The following is a 19,152-nucleotide window of genomic DNA, read 5'->3' as shown; positions in this document are numbered from 1 at the left end:
TACATACTTAAATACTTTTAAAAGTGAATAGATAGTTAATTGAATAAAATTATGTCTTTTGAATGTTTATTTTCTGTACATGACTTAAAAAAATGAGACATGATAATATCTGTACTGACATGATAATATTAATATTTAAAAATATTTAACCGTTTATTACATAATTTCCTTAATTTTAATTAAAAAGCATGTAGCTATGTAGTAATAATAAAAGAGCAAGAATAAATTCAATTTTATTGTGAAAATATTATAAATTTTCAATTGATTGTAAAATTGATTGTTTCTGAATTATCTCATTTTGAAATGAATTCCTTTAGAATATCATGTAAAATGTTGTATAATAAAATAATTAGTAAAGTAAAAAAGAATGCAAACTTTAAATAATTTCATACTAAGAATGCAAGGTAGTAAATGCATTTGACCCTTTAAAATAAAATTTATTATATCATGTTTCTTATTAAAAATTCCATTGCATACCGGCGTGACCAGGTAATGCCATCGATTTCTTAAATTAGTCCTTTTCTTCCGCAAATTCCAACACGGAAATTTTCAGCACGACACAATAAACGTTGAATGACCGTCACGTCAGATCGTTTTCCCTGGAAAACGTCGTCGGGCTTTTGATCGCGAAAGAGTTCACGGCGCCGGAAATTCCTTTCGAAGACACGCATGCCAGAAATGTAATTTCGGGAACGACGTGTTAGCGTGACACGAACAACCATGCGATCTCTACTAGCAAAACATAAGCTTTTGAAGTTGTTGGCAGCAGCCGATAACGGATATCGTGCCGATACCAGCCTCGATCGTAGCGTATCGAACTTTTATATCTGCATGTCGATCGGTAGAAAGATCAATGACTTGTAACGGTTAAAATGCAGCCTATCTATACCAGATCGTCGATTATTGATAACCCTTCAGTGGGCGTATTTGTCTGTGACAAATTTGTTTCTGCCGATTTCCTTGAAGCTTCGTTCCATCGGTGCACTCCTCGTGGTTTTTTTAATCCTCGGCAGACCATGGAGAGAACCCCAATTTTAATTTAATAAATATTTTGATTATTATCAAATCTATAGTATTTGTCGTTACACTGTAGTAAAACAATTCGTTCTGCTTAAAATTCATTACCAAATCAACTACATAAGTCGTAAAATAATTTATTGTTATATATCTAATATTGATTGAAATTTATATAAAAGTAATTTTTTTTTTAATAAAATTATTATTTATGTTTCAGGTCTGAGGATACGATTGGCCAATCTATTTTTCAAGCTGCTAACATGTTTCTTATACATATTCAGAGTCATCACCGATACCGATCCAACTTACGCAGCATGGTAAGCGGTATTACACTTATCAGACAAATCAAAAAATAATTCTGCAACTTTGTTCGTTAATCGTTAAAAATAATTCCTTCTTAAATTTCTTCTTCGAGTTAAAATTGCTTTAACCTTTTCGTTATTATTGGCCTAGAAGAATAAAAATGTTTTTGCTTGGGGTTGAAAAACCCATCTTGACTCGGGATTTAACCATTCATGCAAGATTACGATATTTTATAGAACGAGCATCGCGGCTGAAAATAAAACCGAGATAACAGTTTGAAGCTGAAACAGTATCGCGTCTCCTTGCCGCTAGTCTTTAACAGCCTTGATACTTCTTAAGAATTCCTGGAGGACTGCACTTTGCCTTCTATGTTATCTCCTATCTTTTATATTATCTCTAAATTACTGCCTCTCCGTGCGTAATATTTTTCTATGTTTCCTTTATTTTCCTTTTCCCTCATTTTCTCAATGGTACTAAGTTCTTTCCTGACTTTTCTCTCTGTACTCTTTATTTATACTTTTTTGCTTATTCTATCAAATCTAGTTTACTATAAATTATCTAAAATTCACAATATTTCTTGGTATAGAATTAGTAATTTTATATGGTGATAAAAATTGTAATCATACACATTATATTAATATTATTGCGAAATGAAAAATGTATATTTTGACAGTTAAATGATTAATTGTTTTTCTTGTAATTTGTTTCAAGCTTCATTTAATGTACATTCGCGATCAAATCAGGCAATCAGTGATGTCCCTAATTTCTGTGATTCTACATCGCTTTAATTGATCGTAATCACAACTTCCATTAGCCAGCTATCTGATTTTCAGAACTTTATCCTCGACCCTTTTAAAAATTTCCCCTATGAAAGCCGATCGTGGGCTTTTAAAAAATTTGCTTTGTCTCTAGTTTCCGGAACTTCATCAGTCGCATTAAAAAGATTCCTTTTCTCTTTTTAGTTACGGCTGCACGCCTGGCAACAAAACCGAGTTCCTGGCATCCCAGAACCTGACCGAGGAAGAATTTCAGGAGCACCCGACCATCAACTGGGATGCGATTTTATGGGTGAGGAGATCCTTGGAATTGTGGGTGGTCCAGGTGATCCTCGCAATAGTATCGCTGACGGAAGCTCTGCTACTCGCCTATTTAGGTTACAAGGTACGCATCCTTTAGTCCAGGAAATTTGATTTTATGCATAACTCTCCATAATGTATGTAGTATATGGCTATTTAAGTATCTAGAATTGCTTCGTTGCTTCTATTGCTGTATAGACAAGAATGACGCGTTGACTATTGATGATCTAGATTACCAATTTAATTTAGTTAGATAATTTATCATTTTTAATGGTGTTTAAATTTGTTTAGTAATTAAGAGGTCATTTTACTTTGCCGGCAGACAAAATTGAGCTTTAAACAATTTGAACAATTTAAATTTTAAAAAGTTTTTTCTTCGAATGTAATGGTATAAACTTATTTGGTATGTATTTATTAAAATAGTTATTTAAAACGTTTTCTTAAGAAATAGAGATGGGAAATGATATAAGTATCAGAAATGAAAATTTTCAATAGGAATAGGAAATTCCTGCTTATTAATTTTAAAAAATGTTAAGGGTAATGAATAATTCAAATAAAAATGACAAGCTCGAATTAAAGACGGAAGCGATTCTGAATAATTGCTGTTATAGGGTGCCATATTGTATATTATTTTCATTGAAGCAATAAGCGTGTTAAATATTTAGTTGCAGATAGATTAGAGCATTTTTCAAACCAGATAACGTATGAGAACATCTTTTAACTTAATTAGATTCTCATGGTTGGTGGATCAATATCGCAAGAGTAAAGCTGTTCACATATATTGAGGAAAAAGTCACCATTACGCAAAGTAATGGAGGCTCTTAAAATTTTTTTATTCTGTTATATTAAACTATAAATAATAAAATAATGAGTAATTATGTCAAATTTTTTACTCGAATATTTAAGATAATGTTAAGCATAAATTTTTGAATTTTTCAAGTGAATATGTAATGTAATCCCTGAAATATTAATGAACGAAATTTTAATCTTCTCTTTTTTATGCAGCAATAAAGCATCGAACTGTTTCCTATAACTTTTCGTATTTTCATTTTTCGATGTAATTCTGCATGATTATTTCTCTGCTCGTCTAATCGTCAAACCAATTATTCGTTGATAAATAAAATAAAATCAAAGAAAGCTAAGAATTCTCGTTGGTTATTTTTACCAGGTTTTTTGTGCATGTATCATAGTCGAAAACTTACAAAGGCTATTTTCTATCGCTGTAACCAATCTTCAGACTACAGAGAGCAACTTTTTGCTTTGACTCAGAGGATTATAATTTTTTTTAGTGCAGAGGGAGTTTGTAAAGAGCATGCCTGACGGCAAAGAGCTTTCTGACAGAATTTTTGTAAAAAGTACGAAAAGCCACCTTATGCTCTTTAGGTATTCTAGTCCGCGTGAAATGCTTTTGAAAATCTCGTTGCTAGTCTCACACATGGTATTTCATTTGAATAAGCTACTTAACATACTCTAGACATTCACTTTTTTAATGTTCTCTTTACTGCACTTTTTTGGAAACAGTAATACTTCCCTTCGAGACCTGAAAATTGTCTTGTATCTGATTTTGTTCCAAATGAATTATGATTAATATAAGAAAAATTAGAGAAAGTTTATGTCATCATTTTGCTGATGTCGAATTTGTTTAAAAAATATACACCTCTAAATTTCGTAATTTTTACCTATCTTCATAATATTGGAGATTCATCCAATTATTTATCAAATTTAATTTATTCTTTTTTTATTTTAACCATTTAAGCATTTCTAAGCTTATAAATGTTAATATTTCTAAGATAAATAAACCCTTTTTGAAATTGTTTAATTAACTTTATTTGGAACAAAATCCTTAATGTTGACGTCAATTGATATCAAAAAGTGCTTGATTTGGCTCGAAATGTTGATTCCAATATTTTGATGTCAGCATGTCAGCCAAAATTTATAGTACCTTTAAATATTATTATAAAAATTTCTATTCGACTACTTCCAGAATTTTTTAAATCTATATACAATACACTCTTTCTTCTGTATGTATATTTGTGTTACATTTACTTCATGTGCTTTTCGCTTAGCTTCTTGGTCGTTCTGCAGTTTTTCCTCGTGATTACTCGCGAATTCACCGAGCACAGCTCGTATAAGGAAATAAATTTTTCGATGAAAACGGTTCTTCCGGGTACAATGCGTCGACTAAGAAGCCAGTTGCAGCAATCGAGTATAAAAAGTTCGTAAAGGTTCCGACAAAATATAAAACCGATGCAATTTCGCCAACGAAATAAAAAAAAAAAACAAAGAAAAAATTCGTCAACTTTCGATTGATCGGTGGGTAGTCATAAAACACGTCAGGTTTCGTTCGAAAGTTTCACTCATTTTGCTTGAAAAGTAAACCGGAAAATCTATGGAAGTCTTATGACGAAGGGGTACGTAAAAGTTTGTCTTATATGATTCACCTAAATTCCAATTTCATTTCTAGCGGCGAATCTTGCTGCTAGAGTCTTACTCTTTATACAATTTTCAATATCTTAAACGCGCTAAATTATGAATTTTCATTTAACTGGGGTAGAAGGTGAAGCCATCAGGCTTTTAAAGTTGCACGAACCGAATGAAAGTCGCATCGGGAACGTGTCTGCTTTTGCGACACGTTGCAAAATTATTATTCAAAGCGGTGTCAGAATTTAACGTACCGGTTGCTTTCCACGTACAGGATCCATGATACGATCTGGAACGACATGTAACCATTGTGGCACGCCATTCGCTAATCGAACATTCCAGCAACAGGATTGCTCATATTGTAACAACCGACAAACTCGATAACGTTGCGTTGATAAAACACGAGCACGATAATCGCAAGCTACCAATATCCATGCTGGAATAGCGAAATTTCGAAGCTATCGTTAATCCACTGTCGACCAATCCCTGTGAACCTGTGACATATAAAATTCATCGTATCTGTCGGTGTATAAAAGTATTTTACGAGATTAAGGAAATAGTCACTTTTTGATGTCCTTCCTTATTTTCCTCGTAATTTTTCTCCCCATTTATCTTATCGTTGATATCCTCTTCGTTTCATAGTTTAGCAGTGTCGTCAATGGTATCGCGGATGTTGCTGTTATCGCCGTCACTGTTACCATAGTTATTGTTATCGTTCTCATTATCGTCAGGGTTTATTTCCCTGAAAGCGTTCAGCAGACACGGAGGTTTTCCTTTTGCTTTATAAATATCTGATGTCGCTTCTTAAATTATCTGATGTACGTGAATTATATCTGATGTACAATTTCCTGTTGCTCGTTTATAGTATCGTACAAGAAAGAAGTGGTAATTTGCAGGTGAACAAAACGTTTTTGTTGCTGGTAATTGTGTGTATTCGGTCTACTAGCTGGAGCAAAATTCAATCTTGACCGGCGACTAATTACCGTTGAATGAATTACAGTCATTAGAAGCAACGTGTACTCGTGATTCCTTTGCGTCTGATATTTAGTCGTCATTCGTCATTCTCAATTTACCAGGTTCACTAGTGGAAGATTTGTCGTTTGGTAGGATTTGAGGAGATTTCTCTCACGAAGGGGAACGTTGCTGGTACGGTGGATACGGTGATTGAGTGGAAAAATAAATGGAACGCTTCGGAAGATCCGCTTGACTCCCATGATTTAAGATTTCATAGGAGGCTGAACTTGAGAAATGAGTTGCTCTTTTGTTTTTATGAAGAAGGCTGATTTTAATTTGATCGTTAGTAGATTGGGGATGAATTGTAATGGGAAAGAAAGTGGAAATGTTTTGGTACTTACTGTGAAGTATAAATAACAAGAGGAGCGATGAAAGATTTAGATTTTACCCCAATAGAAGGCCAAAGTTACGTCAATAAAATAAGCTTCTTTTTTCTCCAGTAAAATTTGAAAAATAAGTATCATTAATTAACGCTAATTAGCTCATTTTTGCATTCATCTTAATTTTCTCATTTTTATTAAGAACAATTAATAGCAGCGGAACAGTTAAATCGCCAGGACACGTATTCAGAAATTTTAGCATTGTTTACAATTCATTTTCGTCCCGTCAAAGATCAGGGGGCTGTGAGTAAACAATTCTAAGAAAGCCAACAGCATATTTCTTCTAGAATTCACGAGTTCCTTGTCAGTACATTCTTTGAAAAAGCGTTCCCTTACCGTGACAGCGTTTAATGAAATGAAATTCATGGGTCGAGAAGGCAGCTTTTTAAAAAGTCTCCCCCTTTTTCCCTCTACAAATTGTATTCGTGTACTATTCGTAAATCTCCTGGGATATTAATAATAGCGGAATCCTCGAAAAAGTTTATCCAGTTACCGTGTAGTAGCGGTTTTCGTATATTTTTAAGCTAGCCTCGTACTTTGACGAGCTTTCAAGAAAGATAAACGATTTGGTAGACTCTTCAGACTTAATTCTTTCGTTTTATCTTTGTCAAAGGGTATACGATCTCGTAACATGGGAAAAGGCAAATGGAAACTGTTATCCTAGGAAGCTTTATTTTCAGGTTTCGTTTTCCTTAACGCGATTTATACTAAAATTTTGCAAAATTTTAAATAACTTTGACTGCAGTTTATTTTTCTATTGAATATTTATATATATATATATTACAATTCTATTCAAAAATTATACAGTATTTACGAAATATTCATAAAATACAGAAAGAACAAAAGCAGTTTCACTAATTTTGGCATTTTGGTAACTGGATTTTCTTGTAATTTCTGTTTTAGTAAAATGAATTAAATAGGAACGTAGGATGTTTGAAGTTCACTCTTTCCCGTTTGTTTCTTCAGTTTTCTCGCAATTTTTCGCTCTGAAAGTTCGTCGATTTCAAAGAAACTTTACCGAAGTAGGTGACGAAAATTTAAACAGTTGACAGCTCGACAGAAACGAACAGAAATAGAAAATGTATGCCAAGGGATATTAGTCGACGTTGAATCGTGTCACAGATTTTGAGAACGATTCTGACGATAAAGAAAAATATTTAAGAAGTATTTGAAGGCTATTAACATCGTTCCACCTTTCCAATATTAACAAAGTATCGAATGTTCTGTATTAGTAGATGTAAAATAATCTACTGATTAATTCTTTTTGATTAAAAATTACGGGCTATATTAACATAAAATTTTGCTTTTCAGTTATTAATTTCGAGTAATGTTTCGCCATCTTTGATTAATGATTCAATTAGCAAAGGTAGAAACATTTAAAGATTTACTTTCGTTTCATCGTGGAATTTCAAAGAAACATGTTACAGCAAGGAATAAAGTCTTATGAGATACTTTATATTAAATTATTTCAACTCAAAGTTTTACAACAATAGAAGTAGTAGTAAATTTTATATTGCTACAGACATTTTATTGTTTCTCTCAATAATAAAAAATAACAAAGTATAGTTTACTTTACATTCGATTTTTATTAGGTGTGAAAATTAATTTTGTGCCTGTGAAAAGTCATGATAATTCCAATTAATGAAGTAATTGTTATTATTATTATATCCTTGCGCCATTGTTAAAATACATAGAAACGCGAAAAAATGTCCAATTATTTGGAGAACCGAGTATTTAGAAGCACAAAATGTCCAAAATAATTTCAAAGGACAAAACCACGTTATCATAGTGTTTATATACCTAATGGTTTAATTAATATTTGCTTATACGAGCCAGCTTACCGGTTTGGCCGAGATCCACCGAGAGGGAGTATTAAATTAATTTTTGGTAATTAACGAAGCACCTGTTGATTTAGGTTTTGAAACATTTTGATATTAACATTAAGGTACACGTGTACGTTGCTTGGAAAGTGCAGAACGACTGTTTACTGTTGTATGTGGAACGTTTTCTCCCTGCATTTTGCACTTTCTTAAAATTGTCGCTGGGTTTGTTGAGCTGTCTTCGTCATGTTCGCAGGGAAACGTCTGGCAGCAGCTTCTCTCTTTCCACTTCATCCTCGAGCTGGTCAACACCATACCATTCACGATCACGGTGAGTCATCATTGAATTTTCTATTAACTTATAAAAATTTAGTGTTTAAGTATATACCACCAAAAAATATTAATAATCAAATGAATATTAACACTAGAACTACTGGTGTTCAATGTACACTGAATTTTAAATTGAAAATGAAATAGAAAAATAATGTGTATGTCAACAAAAACACTTTAATAAATTTTATAATTTAAAATAAGAAACTTGAAACCTGATATTTTTAGCATTTTGGTAGTTCTAGTGTTCAGCATGATATTTTTTCTCGATCCAGAATTATAATGGTTTATTAAAAATTTCTATCATCTTTTTTTAAACTACATATCATGAAAAAAAATTTGTAGTTTGTGAAATTGTCATTTTCTTCTACATAAATTTTGTATAATAATCTATTATTCATATTTCCAATTGAAACACTCCCTTAATATTACTTAAAAACATATTATTTACATAAGCCGCATATACGATTGTAATAATGTTATGTTATAAACTGAAAAGAAAATGGAAACAACTTGTTTATTACATGTTCGAAGAGTCGAGCCGGAAGTAATAAAACGGTTCATTAAAGGGATGTTTGATAAAGGACACGGAGGAAAAGATTCGCTGATCGTTTGTAACTCGCTGCCGGCAATAAAACGAATTGTATCAACCCTCTGATTCCTTCTGAATTCCATTTCACCGGCTAACGATAGAAATCTTCAAGTTTTACGTTTCTCCGGCACGCAACATCAGATACTTCCAATGGGACTCTATTTCGTCCAACCATTAACCACAATGTATAACCAGTCTTCATTCTGTTAACAAGCACCATGGTGAAAGCATCAAGAACTTGTTGCTTTGCATCGATTTGGTTGACCATTGATATATAAGCATAGAATTCCAATTTTCCAGACTGTCATACTGAATAATACGATACACAATATATTCTAATTAACTGCGAAAAGTCTTTAATACTTTGGAAATAACAAACTACGTCGGTGTCAGAAACGCATTGTCAGATTGATTAACCATTTTTTAGCACACGATAACACTGATCAGTCTTATGAAAGTAATCAAATAATTATAAAATAAATATAAAAAATGTTTAATAATTTTTGTTGAATTACATCTTGCTAAATATTATATTTCCATCATTGCAATCGACGAATTAAACGAGCGCTGATGTAGACTCAAGATTCAGTGTAAGTGATACAAGTCAATGGTTTGCCTGACGCGCGAGCAAGTAGTAACAGTCAATGCTTTAGCAAACGTGTACTTATTCTTCAGCTTCCTTTTTTTTAAATTTTGTTTCTTAGTAACTACGAGATATTTTTATGCAATTATAATAATTGTAAAATACAATATTCGATGAAGTTTATATGCAAAACGTTCATGATTAATGATTCAATATTAAATTTATAGTATATTTCACTTGTAGTTAAATTAAGTGTAAGTAATTTCAGGTTCGATGTGCTTTAAAAGAAAATGGTGTGTTCCACATTTACGAAAAATTACACAAGTTTTAACAGTGTATCGATCCTTGTCTACCCTACATTACCCTTAATCCGAACGAAAATGGGATTTAACACTATCAGAGGGTTGCGCTTCGAAATTTAATTGGCTTAGTGTCATTAGTTTTGTGTCACTTCGCCAACGTCCTAGGGAGACCCCTAAATCCCAGGTCATCGCATCCTGTAACCATTTATATGCCATTTATTTCACGAGACATAAATATACAGATCATCTACGAAGAAAAATGTACGTCAGAGAGTTATAATGAGAAATCATCTGTTTTATCCTTCGGTAATAAAAATAATATACTTTTGTTAATCGATGATAAATTATGTTTCCAGTTACTTTATCCACCAATGCGAAATCTGTTCATTCCGGTGTTCCTAAATTGCTGGTTGGCAAAGCATTCCTTGGAGAATATGTTCGTAAGTAATTAATTTCACTTTCTTATTTTTAAACTTTTAGTTTTGTTATAATTTAAATTGTTATTAACACTTGTTTCAGAATGACCTACACAGAGCTATGCAGAAATCTCAATCAGCTTTAAGTCAACAATTGATGATCCTTAGTGCTACGTTACTGTGCCTTGTCTTTACTAGGTGAGTCATTTCACTAATTAACTTTCTAAAATTCTTGTTTCAATTCCGATATTATATTTCATTATGCGAAGTCATAGAAATTTACAACGTGCTGAATTAAAACATTTTCTAGCAAAAGACAGAAGTGTCAATAAAGCTTAATTAAAATAATTACATCTAGAAGCTGCACATATATTTCCTTGAATTTAAATAGTTATGCTTTTCTTTCTCTTCTCCTATTTAATTAATAGATTTTCGTCTCGAAGGAAAAAGTAATTCAAACACGAGAATTTATTAATCTATTTAGCAGACTTGCTCATTTGCTTATTTAGATTGGAAGATCTTAATGATGTCTTAGCGTTTAACAAAATTTTCATTTCTTTAAATACATCTTTTTACACTGAAACTATTTTTAATCCTAATCTACAATTTTCAAGAAAATACTATTTACTATCTACTGCTTACAAACTTGTTAATATTAAAATATAACACTATTTAACATCTAATATTTTCAATACAAATAATTTCTATCTTCCACCAAACGGATCGATGACAAATTAAAATTCTGTTCACCTACAAGTCAACTTTTATGTACGGTCTTACCAGCTTTATTCTCCGACCGTTATTCAAGTTTACAACCGAGAGGTGGTTGCAGAATTTGCATACAAGTCGCGTTAGATTATTCAAGTAACAAGAAAAGTTATCTGATCGGAATACCCATCTCCTGTTACGAATTCCCCTAAACAGAAATCCTGTTTCCCGAATTCTCTTCTTATTTAATAAAGCAAGATTTTCTTGGAAAGAGAATAACTGTGCTACAAACGCGATCGACCGAACATAAACGCTAAAAATACAATTTCAACTGCAACTGGAAGTAGTTCACGTCCAACCACTTTATTACCCGATCGTTTTTTTTTTCTATTCATAGAACAAAGTTTGTAATAATGATACAGTTAAATGAAAAATCACAAACAATCACTAGGTGTACATACATACACGTTTGAAATGAAATAAAAGCGTGTCAAGCTGGTGTTTCTAGTATATGAATAATTTTTGATGCACTAGGTATATTTACAACTTAACTATCGGACAATTTTAATTTAATTTTCTATTTCATATTATTTTTATTTTCTGAATTTGACACTGTTTTCTTAAAAATTATACATCCTATATCTTTGTACAGGTTTTGTAAGATTGGATCACCATTGACCCAAGCTCCACTCTTCAAGATTAATCGAAGAAAAATAATAAATGATTGTATTCAAAATGTTTGTTTTCGTTTAGGGAATATTACTCGTATAGTCATAACTAATATTTTATGCAACACGGAACCAATTCCAATTTATTTGTACTCGAAACAAATATTTATGCACACAACGCACAAAAGAAACTTGGTTTACCTTGATCAAGACGCAAAATATTACGCGCACGTAATTACTCTTCTGCAAACGAAAGGCAATTTCTACCGAACCTCATTACGCGATCTATTATTCGTTCGACAGGTTACATGTTGCATTCGATCGAACATGGTGTTCCCTGAAATTACAAAATTATTCATCGAAACCAAGGTATATCCGTACCATGGCGTAGCTTATTAACATGTTGATTGTGTCATGGGGGTGAAACACGCAAGGGTTATCATTGGAGGGTTGTAATTAAAAAAGTGAAGAAAAAAGGAAAATTTTAAACGCCGCTGTAACCATACTTTTTTCCTTTGAAAAATATTTGGACTTTAAATTAAATTTTAACCCTCAACTACACTGGCGAACTTTGAGGGTAGTTTTGCACCACAGATACCTGCGGGGTAGTTTTGAACCCCAAGTTTTCATAAGAGTTTTAATTGAAATGAAATTTTAAAAGTTGATGCTTTTTTGGTCTGATATAATAACGAAACATTCTGAAACTGAAAAATTTGAAGGATTAAATTCATCTTCATTCTCAACTTTTGTAAAAATTTCGCATGTACGGGTCACGATTGACCCCGCCAGGTTGTCCGAGGGTTGAAGCTTTGAATTCTGGAACGAACATTGGTACTGTCACCAAAAGGCTGTAGGACGGTCGCTATATTAATCCAATTTTCCGCTCGGACGTGACATTTTCATAGGTTTACGTGAACCACGTATCTCTTCAACTCGGCTAACAACTCGTTTTAAAAAGTTCCCGTGGCCTTTCGATAAAGACGAAGGGATAGTTTTGTTAACAAAGAAACATTGGTCGTTACCGCACTTTTCTCATCACAATTCAACGCCCACGCGAATTGTTCTCATTCGAGCGACGATATTGTTCCGTGTCTGGGACAGAGATCACGATCACTCGACTAAAGCGTGAAACTCGGCTGATTGACCCAGATGCAATGTGGGACAGATGTTAATAAGTAATCGTGGCGGTTCGTGCAGATGGATTGGTATCACCATCGATCGCACGTGATTCATTATTTACCGTGTAATTCTAGAACGGCGTACTTGTAAGCTTGCCCTTGTCGCCGTGAACAGAGTGGCGACAAGGGTGACCGGATGTCGCCTATCTCCTGGTCGATCTTCAAATTATTCGGAAGTCGTTTCTCAAACGGGCCAACCAAACGGGATAGAAAGTGCTCTTACTCGCTGTCGATGTTAGCCTTCTATTAATTCGTTCAAACTGGCCTTTCTTGTTATGAAAGCTGAAATCAGAAATTAGGATATTAGTTGAGAAAAGAAGTACTAATATTTGCTAGAGTAAAAATAAGGTAAAAAATAATGGTGTAAAGGGTTAAGCGTAAAAATTGCAAATGTCAACGAGGAAATAAGTAGTAATAATTATAACAGTTAACTCATCCATTCAACTAATAATTAGTTATAATTAGACAGCAGAAATTTATGCAATTATAGCATATCAAATCATATAAAAATTATATAAACTGTTAAAAATTATTCACAATCGGTTAAATATGCAAAATGGACAAATTAAAATAATACTTTACATGTAATACTATAATAATACTATAAAAGTTTTTATCGCCATTTTATTGCACTTTGAATAAAAAATGAACTGCTGACATACAATCACCCAATTGTGCAAAGTTGGCGTTATAGCGGAAGTAGGAATTTGTAAAATCTTAACGATATTAGTATTAAAAGTAATTTAGAAAGAATAATATAATTTTTAATTATTAAGTTTACTAGACCAGGGATCTATATTATATGGGGTCTTCGCCCCTCTATTGTCATTTTATTCGTGAATGCCTAATGGAAAAGGCGGGACTGGGGAAGAGGAAGCTTACAGTTAGGGTCAGAGTACCCGGAACTCCAGGAACCCTACGAGGGAGAGGGGCACCATTTTTCCTCGGGAAGTCTACTATGCTCGGTTCTGTACAGCATAAAATAGTCATCGAACTTATATCTTTTCACAAAATTCAAAATTCTTCCCCTCCCTTAAAAACATGATAAAATGATGCAAAATTGAAAATGCAACGTGTAACACATAATGAACGATATTTATTATCTCCTGGACCAGTTACAGTCGTAGACTAAACGTTATCTATTGCATTGTCACCGAGAAAGTCACTAAATGTCCAGTTTACGAATGGCTTGTCAGGCTTCAAGATGTATAGTTAACAGACACGCTTATTTACAACGATTACTTGCAGGGTTTACAGCAAACGGGAGTTGTTGTAATCTACGTATTCTTGACGTGAAACACAGTACAAGCAACGTTCTTGTACAATCAATATTGATAACGCTTTATAGCGGAACTATGTACTTTATTCGTACTTCTGAGAATATAAAAGTAGAATAAGCAACATAATTTAGTGTCAATTTAATTAAATCAACTATTTTCTGATTAACATGATGTAAAATACTAATTTATTTAAGAATTCAAAGAGTAATTTTAGCTCTATTTACTGCCTAATGATTAATTAACTTTGGTATCAAGGTTCATTTACGCCTTTTAATTTTATTTAAAAAATGAAAGATATTGAAAACATTAAATATATATTGCACACATCTCTTTAATTAAAATAACAGTAATTGAACAGGAAATATGTGAATTATAAAAATAGCAACTTAAAAAATTAATTTTATAATTAATAATATCAACTCACATTCGTTGACGCTTAAATAAAAATTAAGTAAGTGAATTATTTTATCATTCATTTTATCATCGTAAACTAGATGAAGATATTAATCAGGATCTGAAATTAAATCGTAAGCTGAAGTGTGTATTTCTCATAAAATTTCAGATTTTCTAGCGAAATGTCGCCGAGTATAAATCAAAGAAATCGTTTTACGACGAATTAGGAAGAAAAGAAATACGCGCTCGTTTAATCCCTTGAAAGCTTCCTTTCTAAATAAATCGTTGATCTCGTTGAAATAACATTTTCAATTTCATCTCGTAATGTTGCGTACCTTGATGCAAATAGAATTAATTTTTCATACCAACAGTTTTTAATTCTTTATTTTATAATAGGTAATGAACAAGAATATCTATAACAATTATAGATAAAAATTGTTATTTGAAAACTAAAACTTTTGTAATTTATATCATAAAAGCTCCCAAACATATTTAATAAAATATACGGCCATCAAAGTATTTTAATTAGCTCGTAAAAATTAAAAAATTAAATTGAAATTAAACACATTCAATATAATTTAGGTAATAATTGAAAAATAGAAAACTTAATAAATTCTAACAATATGCGGGTAGTATTAATATTTTAGTAAATTTTATAAGCTACCTAGTGAAAAATTTAAATTCGAAAATGAAATAATCGTGTTCTGAATAATTATAATTATAATTATAGCATGTCGTACTGTATGTATGCGTCACTGCAGCATCGTCGTATAATATAAATTAACGCTATCTGACTTATAATATAGCTATCACTGAAATCCCAACAATGATAGCGAAGGTAAATACGATTTTGGAAAAGGAAACACGAGAGATGTATGCTTTTTTAATACGTGTCGAAGCAGTCGATTGTAAAACGAAAAGTGTCCAATTAAAAAAGCAATATCGCTCTCCATCTCACGCTATTCGGTTCTTTTTTCGTCAATTCGTTCGACTTGTTGCCGATGTGCGGGCATCGAATAAAAATGCTCCGCCAAATTCGCGAGCTAGCAACTCTGAAAATTCTTGTTAACAACAAGAATAGAATTTCATATCTTTCGTTTAGGTGAATTTTTATTATTATTCAAAAGATTCATGTGACCTATCATTTTTTTCGTTTTATAAAAATAAGATAATAGAATTGTGTAACCAAGTGGTAAACGCTTCAGGAAACAGAGCGCAACAAGCTAGGCAAATATAAATTCGATATAAATATAAAAATGCATTTTTTTTTTTAACTTATGTTCCAGCGTATGTGGGATCCAGCACTTCCAGAGAGCAGGGCACAGGCATCTGAATTTGTTCCAAAGCACATACTACGTTGTGGTCACGTTTTCTACGGTTGGCTATGGGGACTTTGTACCTGACATTTGGCCCTCGCAACTCTACATGGTTATCATGATCTGCGTTGCTCTTATTGTTCTACCCACTCAGGTAGGTGACCAAACAATGTTTCTTATTAAATTAGAAAGGAATAAACATTGGCATAACTAGGATTTTTTTCTGGGGTGGATCAGGTCCCATAGAAATTTTGAAATTTTCTAATTCTGAAATTCTGACATTTTGTAAATCTAAAGTTTAATTCTGAAATTTTGAAATTTAAAAATTGTAGAATTTAAAAATCGTAGGATGCTGAGGGGGCTAATCCACATTTTTTAGGGGGCCAAGCCCACCCTGGTTCCTATCTTGTTACGCCAATGGGAATAAGGACATTCGTATTTCTTATTGTCTAAAGTAAATTTATATTTTAAAAAATACTTTATTATACAAGGTGTTTGTCATAATATTCACCACGATCTTTAAGGCACTTCTAAAAATTTGACAAATATTATAAACAATGAATAAAACTTAATTAGTATACTGCATATGAAACTCTGTTCTTCGATTGTACATGTATCTAAAATCATATCTAATTAGCACGTCCCGGTAACGAACACATTATTAAGTCTCTCAGTAGCAGAGTTTAACCCAAATACGCTATTGTGATTGTTGACCATGATCATTGACTAATGACAGGAGACAGTGTCAAAGGGAAGACGTCTGTCGACAGGGATTGTGGTAACAGTAATTATCGTTCAATTGATCTGTCAAATCTATCAGTGGCACGTGACACAGGAGATATTCCGATAAACAGTAAATCCTTAGAACATATACTATGAAGATCCGGAATCTGACTCTGATCTGTGCATTAGAATGAACCAAGAATCATTCAGTAAAATCAAAATAGAAAATATAATTATATTGATTAATTGCATGAAGTGTAATTATTTACATATATCAATAGGTTACGAAAAATTCGTGATCAAAATCATAGTCTATACAGTGCCGGATTAAGGGGAGATTCAAGGAGGAGGTTATAAAATCTTTAATTTATTATGTTAAAAAATATTAAATTAAACTCTTTTACCGTTTCCCTTTTTCTTTATGATTAAATGTTATTTAATTTTATTTGGAATAAATTTTAGTTTTTGCACCAAGTTAATCAATCTACGGCACTCTTGATAATATTACGATTACTAAATAAGTTCTGTCAACTAAAATTATGTTGTAATCTATCCATAAATTATTGAATGAAATTTGTAGTTGCAAAAATCGAACAAAACCCTTTCTAACGCTCTAATAACTATGCGATGTTTATGCAAGTATAATGTGTTAGAATATTCAAAATATATTCAAATGGTATACAAAATAGATGCGAAATACATACATGTTAAAAATAAAAATAATACGAAACCCTCTATTACTGTTCCAATTTTACCCTCTATTATTAATTCCAATTTTTTGCATAAACGTCTACAGTCTATTAATAAAACCAAATACCTAAACAGTCGTATGATTTATTATATTTCAATAGTTCGAACAACTAGCTTTCACATGGATGGAAAGACAAAAGTTAGGTGGCTCGTATTCGTCCCACAGAGCACAGAGTGAGAAACACGTAGTGGTCTGCAGCACAACGCTACAAGCCGACACCATCATGGATTTTCTAAATGAATTTTATGCCCATCCATTACTGCAGGTGAGAAATTCGATTGTTCAATTATCACCTTAATATCCTTTATCGGTAACTCGTCATCCATCACTTTAAAATCCCTTTAAAATTTCGTCGATGTCTGAACATCATAGGGATGTTCGCGTATTTTATTATTGTATTTAGGACTACTACGTGGTGCTGTTATCGCCCATGGAGTTGGATACCACCATGAGAATGATTCTACAGGTACCCATTTGGGCGCAAAGGGTAATTTATATTCAAGGATCATGTTTGAAAGACAGCGATCTCACCAGGGCGAGAATGAACGAGGCTGAAGCCTGCTTCATCCTTGCTGCGAGAAATTATGCTGACAAAACAGCTGCTGATGAACACACGATACTCAGGTCAGCTTTTACAGATTAGTCAGGATTATAAATGTTGTCGAAAACAATACCCTGCATTTATGAACCTTTTCGGTATTAAATTGTTTGATAAATGGAATGGATTATTTTGACGAAATTATTTTCATTAGGTGTATTGATAGATTAATTTTTTTTCTTTTTGATTGTCTCGATTATCGAGGCAACTCGTTCGAACTCGTCCAACTTTTTTCGAATTGTCCTGATTGTGTCGGGTTACCCGAGTGTTCGTATATCTCGGGTACCCGCCCAAACCCGTTCTATTTTACCTGGCCAAACCCAACCCGAGTCCGAAATTTCGGGTACCCGCACATCCCTGAGTAATTTGACATTGGCAAAATTTATTGTATAGAGTGTAATTAATTTAGATGAATGGATTAAGTTTCATAGTAATTTATTTACAATTTCATGACACGAAACTATTACGTACGCGTATGCATCGAACTTGGATAATTTATTTTATTAATTGCATCAACAATTTTTAAGGTATTTCAATTTTCAGGTGTCAAAGCACGTTTGCAGCACTTAAACAGTTAACAAGGTAATAATATAGTTATAATTGCTTTCAGGTCGTGGGCAGTGAAGGATTTTGCACCAAATGTTCCTCAGTACGTTCAAATTTTCCGTCCGGAGAACAAACTTCACGTAAAGTTCGCGGAACATGTGGTTTGCGAAGATGAGTTCAAATACGCCCTGTTGGCGAACAATTGTACGTGTCCTGGTGCCTCGACATTAGTTACTCTCTTGTTGCACACTTCCAGGGGACAGTAAGTCAGCAGAAAATTTCAAAATTTTGGAACAGAAATAATGTTGCGCTTTATCTGCTTGCACTTTTTTCAGAGAGGGCCAACAGTCTCAAGAAGAATGGCATAGGCTTTATGGTAAATGTTCAGGCAACGAGATTTATCACATCATACTCGGTGATTCTCGATTTTTTGGCGAATACGAGGGCAAATCCTTCACTTACGCATCATTTCACAGTCATCGTAAATACGGGGTTGCGCTGGTCGCTGTGAAACCTGCGGAACTTCCGGAATTTTACGAAGATAGCATTCTTCTGAATCCTGGTAATTCTACGATGTCACATTCATATTAATTTTTTAAGGTGTCATATGGAAAATTGACCATTGGATGACAATATAGGGACAATATAAATTTTATTAAAAATTTCATTTTTTAAACTTCAAAATATTTACAGCTTCTCGTGATCTTGAGTTCTTCTTTTCATTAGATATTTAATTT

At 32.8% G+C, this 19,152-nt stretch overlaps 1 protein-coding gene across 11 annotated transcripts in view; it reads left to right on the top strand.

The window, feature by feature from the left end:
• LOC114880023 (potassium channel subfamily T member 2) overlaps positions 1 to 19,152 on the top strand; it is a 149,919-nt gene that overhangs the window by 111,073 nt on the left and 19,694 nt on the right. For 9 of the 11 annotated variants that reach the window (XM_046285502.1, XM_046285499.1, XM_046285498.1 and 6 more), the window contains 10 exons: positions 1,235 to 1,334; positions 2,283 to 2,481; positions 8,288 to 8,362; positions 10,195 to 10,278; positions 10,358 to 10,452; positions 15,768 to 15,951; positions 17,372 to 17,536; positions 17,675 to 17,895; positions 18,480 to 18,677; positions 18,751 to 18,977. In XM_046285502.1, the coding sequence (XP_046141458.1) occupies positions 1,235 to 1,334; positions 2,283 to 2,481; positions 8,288 to 8,362; positions 10,195 to 10,278; positions 10,358 to 10,452; positions 15,768 to 15,951; positions 17,372 to 17,536; positions 17,675 to 17,895; positions 18,480 to 18,677; positions 18,751 to 18,977 (1,548 nt within the window). The remainder of the gene's footprint in view (positions 1 to 1,234; positions 1,335 to 2,282; positions 2,482 to 8,287; positions 8,363 to 10,194; positions 10,279 to 10,357; positions 10,453 to 15,767; positions 15,952 to 17,371; positions 17,537 to 17,674; positions 17,896 to 18,479; positions 18,678 to 18,750; positions 18,978 to 19,152) is intronic. The other 2 variants (XM_046285497.1, XM_046285496.1) reach the window with 2 other exon arrangements.

This window comes from Osmia bicornis, chromosome 4 (genome assembly GCF_907164935.1).
Source record: "Osmia bicornis bicornis chromosome 4, iOsmBic2.1, whole genome shotgun sequence".
NCBI lineage: Eukaryota > Metazoa > Arthropoda > Insecta > Hymenoptera > Megachilidae > Osmia > Osmia bicornis.
Note: the sequence above shows the minus strand (reverse complement) of the source record. Positions and strands in the feature narration are given on the sequence as shown.